This window comes from Pteropus alecto, unplaced genomic scaffold (genome assembly GCF_000325575.1).
Source record: "Pteropus alecto unplaced genomic scaffold, ASM32557v1 scaffold100, whole genome shotgun sequence".
Classification (NCBI taxonomy): domain Eukaryota; kingdom Metazoa; phylum Chordata; class Mammalia; order Chiroptera; family Pteropodidae; genus Pteropus; species Pteropus alecto.
The window spans coordinates 1935941-1942732 of record NW_006430723.1 but is presented as its reverse complement, the minus strand read 5'-3'; the positions used below and the strand labels follow the sequence as shown (position 1 = coordinate 1942732).

At 45.0% G+C, this 6792-nt stretch overlaps 1 protein-coding gene across 1 annotated transcript in view; it reads left to right on the top strand.

Annotated features, from left to right (window-relative positions):
• EVA1A (eva-1 homolog A, regulator of programmed cell death) overlaps window positions 1-6792 on the top strand; it is a gene marked incomplete at its 3' end in the record, with an annotated part of 43165 nt that overhangs the window by 21543 nt on the left and 14830 nt on the right. The window contains exons 2-3 of the mRNA XM_006905241.2: window positions 693-814; window positions 6262-6428. Coding sequence (XP_006905303.1) covers window positions 6383-6428 — 46 coding nt within the window. The remainder of the gene's footprint in view (window positions 1-692; window positions 815-6261; window positions 6429-6792) is intronic.

Sequence of the window (6792 nt, the reverse complement as noted above, 5' to 3'; positions counted from 1 at the left end):
AAATGAACGAGTGTGTCTGCATGGAGCAGGGGGACTCTTCAGGACTCTGTGAGCTCCGTGACTGATTTCATTCTTTCTACACACTTCTAAATGAAGCTGCCAAATAAAGGAGCTGTGTGGGATCCAGACCTTTCAGAAGCCCCACTGGCTTCCCTAGCTGGATGAGCAGAGGCCTTGAGACTTCTGGATGAAAGGCACAGGCTGCGGGAATCCACACATCAGCATTTTCATGTTTTTGGTGCCCACACAGAATTCTTGAGACTTCACTCCACGGCCCATCTGAGCACTGCTCTCTGGGAACCAAATCCCCACCCTTCCTGTTCTAGAGAGGCTGGCCTGAAACCTTCACTGACTAGGGGCCACATGGACACATCTCATTCTAGCCGTTTTATGAGTTTTGGCCAACAAGATGAAAGAGGAAATATGCATCTTTGATTTATATTCCTAGCTTTCCTTTCTGCTATGATGTTGGAAGGTCAGTTTTTCTAGCTGTCTGGTTCAAATTCCAGATCAAACTCTGGCAGTGGGCTGTACCCTCTCAGGGGATGGCATTCTATCTCGTCAGGGGTCCAGACAAACATCACCGAGGCTGGTCTGCTCAGCAGTTCATGCACCAAGTCTAATGCGTGATGTGATCTCCTAGGCATGCAATGCTCTCTGATGATTTTTGTGCCATTTCTCTTTTCTTTCAGAGCCTAAGAAGCCAACTGGGGCCAACCAAGTTTCAGAACCTGTATTGCTGATACCAGCGTCATTGGGGATGAATTGTTCTTACCAGAGACTCCTCTGTTCCTGACAGTGCACCTCTCCCTAGGTAGCTAAGGAGATAATGAGATTTTTTTTTACCACCCTCTGCACACTGTGTAATGAGATAGTCCCCTGCATGAGGGCTTACACACCAGGGATGCTTACTGCTGCTACTGCAATATAAGACAAGATGTATCATGGTCAGGCATATTTCATTTTGTACATTCAGTGATTACACTAGGTATAAATGGGTTTCAGAGAAGATAAATTTGCAGCACTGGAAATGGGTCTACCTCTCAAATGAAAGCCAGTGAAAAATAGCACATAATGCATGCAATTAGCCATTTAGTCTAAGAGGTGATGTTCATAAAACAGGTTGTCATCTTGACCAAGAGACCAGCATGTGTTCAGGAAGACAAAATTCTGCAATGTAAGTCATGAAAAGAAGCTATCTCTTTTCAGTTGTGTTGCATTTTTTCAGCAATTAGGTGAAAGAGCTTTGGGTCACGGATGAAAGAAAGCTGTCGGAGAGTAAGATTTATAAGAATGTGTAGGTGCCGTCCAAAGAGAGTGTGCCGGCCCTAGAGTGTTCTATAGACACGATTTTTCCCTGGAATAGTGTAGGGTTAATCCAACCGGTTATCACTGGAAGAAAGCCCTGGTGTTGAAAATATAGAGCTCCTTAGTCTAATTTTGTCCTCGCCAAGATAATCCCTGGGGTCAATTTGTCTAGAAGAGGACCTGGTCTGGATATCATGCCAGGCGGCTCTCTAGTTATGGATCAATGAACTGGTATTGATTGATGTTGTGTTCTCTCGAGGACTTGGTTAGTGTCAGCTGTTCTCCCAGAGCCCATTCATTTCTGTTCACTAGGATCACTGAGTTGCTGGCCTAGGCCTTGGACTTGTGGTGTCCTGTTCGAGACTGCTGGAGCTGCCCCTCTCACTGACACCTTTCCAATTATATCGGTGATGTGCGTGAGCTTCATAAACACTGAGAACCATTTAGACTGGTCAATGAAGTAATGATATTTGCTCTGGAACAGAGTTTCTCAGCCACAATACATTAATATTTGGGGCTAGATAGTTTTTTTTTGTTGTGAGAGGCTGTTGCGCATTGTAGGATGTTTAGAAGAATCCTTGCCCACTACTCACTAGATGCCATGTCAACCCCTACTGCAACCGTGATAGCCAAAAATGTCTCCAGACATTGTCAAATGTCCCCTGGGGGCAAACTGCCCAAAGCTGAGAATCTATACTAAGAGGTAGCCAGTGATAAGGAGCTTCCTTAGGGAACAGAGCACGAAATTGCACTTAGGAGTGAATGTGTGGTTCATGCCTCTTACATTTATATTGGCAGGAGTATTAGTCAGGGTTCTCCAGAGAAACAGACCAGGAGAATAAATATTATATATATAAAGCCAGTGGTGTAATTCAGTCTGAGTCTCAAGGCCTAGGGCCCAGGGGAGCTGATAGTGTAAAGCTCAATCTGAGGGCCAGAGAAGATGAGATGAGATGGGGCGTCTCAGTTCAAACATTGAGGCAGGAAAAAAGGGGCAAGTTCCTCCTTCTTCCACCTTTTTTTCTCTTCAGGCCTTCAGTAGATTGGAGGACACCCACCCACGTTGGGGAGGGCAATCTACTTTTGCAGGTCCATTGATTCAAATCATAATTTCATCTGGAAATATCCTCACAGACACACCCAGAAATAATGTGTAATCTGGACACCCCGTGGCCAATCAAGTTAACTCATGAAATTAACCATCACAGTAGGACATGCAGAAATGTTTTAATTAGAGGGCAAACTGCCAGCAGAAAGTGTCCACAGCTCCCTGGAGCTGTTACATCGCTATTAAGGGGAGAGCTTGGGGAGAAGGGTTGGGGAGTAGTGTTTAGCTCTGGGGTTCATCACACCTCTAACTTCTGCAGACCTTGTCTCATTGGCAGTTGTCTTGAGCAGAATCTCTTTTTCTGAGTCTTGATCTCAGTCTCAGTGTCCTCACTAAGGTGCTCTGTTATCACTTAGAGAAATGACTGTGCAACAGGGCTGGTGAGGACTTGCTTTCCTACCCTAGATCAGATGTATAAATGAGGCACTAAGTGTTATAGCATCCTAGTGCTCAGGCTGAAGAGGATCAGAGAAGTCAGGTAGAGCACTTAGCAAACTCTACTGGGGATCATGTAAAATGAGATTTTAATTCTGAAGGTCTTTGGTGGTACCTAAGATTATACAGATTTAACAAGCTCCCAGGTGATGGCAATGCTGCTGGTCCTTGAACCATACTTTGATTAATGAGAACTAGGCTAGAGGTCTGCAAACCATGAGCCAAACTGAGTCCACCACCTACTTAAAAAATAATAAAGTTTTATCGGAACACAGCCACACTCGTTCATTTACGTATCGTCTATGGTGGCTTTTGTACCACAATAGCAAAGATGAGTAGTGGAGACAGAGACTGTACAGCCCTCCAAGCTTGAAATGTTTACTCTCTGGCCCTTACGGTAGAGATGTCCTGACCCCTGCTCTAGGCTGACTTGTGCCATGTGGACCGGAGGGGCTTTCTGTTTGCTCTTTAGGGTGGAGTATGCAGAGGTTGTCTTTCCTCAGCCTTGGCCTGCCTTCTTCGTCCCTCTTCCTCTTTCCTCTGACTCTTGCAGCCCTCTCTATTATCATCCGGGTCATGAGGCGACTTGCAGGAAGAATTTCTGTGCCACAGTGCAGCTTCCATCTTGCGTGCGGTCCCCTCATAGTCCTGAGGGAGCACTCTGCTTGGCACCCCTCTCGGAGCCAGTCAGCCCTGGGATCCTTTTAGTGTTCAAGATGGCTCACCCTCAGACCTGTTCGGAAAGAGGCTCTGAGACTTACGCACACAAAGCTCATGCCTAATTGCTCTTTTTGGTTTTCAGACAGCCAGCAAGCCAGCATTTACTTAGGACCTCCTTCATAAGAAACCACATTAGGTACTTGAGTAACAAGGATTTGTAAAATGTCTCTTCGGTCTAGGAGACAAACATGTAAACCAATAATTCCCAATACAATACCGTAGTGCATATTAGAAGAATATTTGGATACTTTGATACCCAAAGAAAAGAGTCAGGAGGATATGGAGCTTCACTGCAGTGGGCTTTTTTTTTTTTTAAATCATAGATTTTTATTAAATTTTACACAAATACATTTTGCACCTATTGATGTGATATTTTTTTCCTTTTAACCTATAAATGTGATAGATTATAATTATTAATTGTTTAAATAAGTGAGATAACATCTTTTACTTAAAATTATTTTTATAATTATTAATTTTTAAAATTGTGGTAAAATACATATAACAAAATTTACCATCTTAACCATTTCAGTGCTGGTAAGTACATTTACATTGTTGTACAACCATCACCACCATCATCTTCAGAATACTTTTCATGCAAAACTGAAACTTTGTACTCTGTATCCATTAAACAATAACTCCCCAATCCCCTCCCCTTCTCCCAACCACTGACAACCACCACTCTACTTTCTACCTCTATGAATTTGACTATTCTAGGTACTTCACGTAACTGGAATCATATAGTATTTGTTCTTTTGTGATCAGTTTATTTCATTTAGCATAATGTTCTCAAGGTTCATCCATGCTGTAGTATGTGTCAGAAATTCCTTTTTAAGGCTGTGAGTAATAATGCATTGAATGTACATACCACATTTTTTTATTCATTCCTGTGGATGGACACTTTGATTGATTCTACCTTTAGGCTACTAGGAATAATGCTCCATAATAACAATTGGTATACAAATAGTTGTTCGACTTCCTGTTTTCAATTCTTTTGGATAGATACCCTAAAGTGTGGGTATAGAGTTGGGTAGGAGATTGATTACGTAGGGGTCAGATATTATACAAGTGCATGTGTGTTGTATTAAGAACTTTAATAGGGATTATTTGAAGGATTGGGCTGTGGAGTAAAGTGATCAGATTTATACTTTATAAAGATGACTTTGTTGGTGAAAGTGGGTGCTAAATTAAACAGGAATAGGTGTTGGCAGGACCAGGTAGGAGACTGTTGCAAAATTCCCAGAAATGAAATGATATTTGCTTCATGGTAGAATGGTGGGGATAGATAGGAAGGAATGGATCTGAAATAGCATTGTCCCTCTACATACTCAGAAATTTTCCAGTGGCTTCACTCTCTTCTTGGGTCCTACAGTCCTCAGACCTGAATTAAAGTTTCTGGACTCAGGGTGGTGGTTTCACCTATTCACCTGTATAATCCAATTGTCACCTTTTAGGAACTCAAATGGTTGTTGAAGGGAGCCCTGTGTTCTTGCTCAGAGTAGCCAGGTGTAGTAGCCAACCCCTTCTCAGAGCCCCCAAGCTCCCATTCCTCATCCTATCACTCTCAAGGCCTCTGGCTGCTCTAAAGACCTTGTGGTCATTTCTCTCTTACCTCCAGGTTGGCCTGTCTTTCCTTGTTTTGGTCTTCCCTGAGCCCATGTGAGTCCACCAGAGTGAGAGATGTCTTTTCTGTTGTGACCCATGCCATCCACCTGTGCAGTCGCAGCTCTCCAGGCCCTCTAAATGTGGCCCTTGTTACTTATGTCTGTGATACGCCTGAGAACCCATTTCTTCTACAGAGACTGGAGCCTTCTGCTTCTCTAGCTTCTTCCTTCCCGACGTCCCTCCACACCCTGTGACTCAGTTCCCTACCCTCAGCCCAGAACAGCATTGGATAGGCGTCATCAAAATCTTTGCCACTTCTCCCCCCTTCCATCCTCAGGAGCTCTCTGTGAGGGCTTCGTTGAGCGAACTGAGTAATTATAATGCCACAACTGGGGAGCGAATGTATTCCCCCAACCAGAGGCTGAGCTCCCTGGACACTGAGATCCCAAGTCTGTAGTCTGTACCCTGGTGGGCAATCTGTGGCAATGTGTGTGTGTTAGGTTAGCCCATCACATCACAGGCAGAGTCGTGAGCTGCGGGCCAGGAGCGGGCTCGAGTTTCCATGTTCTTGTGGGCATTTGAGAATAGGAGACACTTTGGCAGGTCTGGAGTACCCAGCTCAGATCCATTGCCAAAGACACACATTGGGTGACCTGTGGGATGAGGCAAGCTGATCAAAGTACACAGGTGCTGTCAGTGCAGAGGAAGCCGAGCCAGGCGAGGAGCAGGCTGGGCTTGGGGTTACAGTGCAGTGATTAAAGTGATGATGGGCTGTGCTTGAAGGGCAAATGAGGAGAATACAATAAAAAGTACCAGGAAAGGTGAGAGAGAAGTGCTAACATGCAAAGTTGGGAGGCTATGGGGCAGAGAGAGAAGAAAGGCCAGGAAAATCAGAGATATAAGCAGGTGCCGCTTCCTTGAAAGCCAAAAAGCTTGCTAGAGCAACAAAGACAAGACCCGAGATCCCTGGCTGGGAAGGCTGGCTGGTACTTGGGAGATTGGCTCTTTGTTTTAAGCCTAGGCTACCTGGAACGCAGCCTCAGGAAAGCAGAATGTGTTCTCATCACTCACTTTGTGTTCCCAAACAGAAGAGAAGAGAGGGAGGGGCCACATCGATCCAGCTGAAGCATCTCCAGAAGGCTCCTGTGGATGCCACGTGGAAGCCACCCTTCTGCCGCAGCTCAGAGCCGGTGATCACAGCGCGTGGACATGGCTTTACTCAGCAACATCCTAGCGGCCTATTCCTTTGTCTCAGGTAGTTGTCCGGTCTGGGCTGGGCCAGGGCTGAAGCCTGGGGCTGAGGCCAGGGCACATGCAGAAGAGAAATGCTATGCAATCATAGCAGAGCGGCTCTGCCATGCTGAGTTTTGAGATGAAAGGTCCTCTGGTTTGATAGTTAAGCGTGGCATTCTCTAATTTGGCAAGTGGGTTTGGGGGTTTCAAGAGCTTTATCTTGCTGAATATGTTTTGTTTCCTTTTGGGCTTAAGTCAGTGAATGAAGTAGCCTGGGACTATTGTCTGCTTCTGTCGTTATGCATTTAACTCTGATGTGAAAGGCCAGAGTGGAGTATCCTCAGCCTGGCTATTTCTATGCAGTGGTTCTTGTGTGGGCGGGGGGG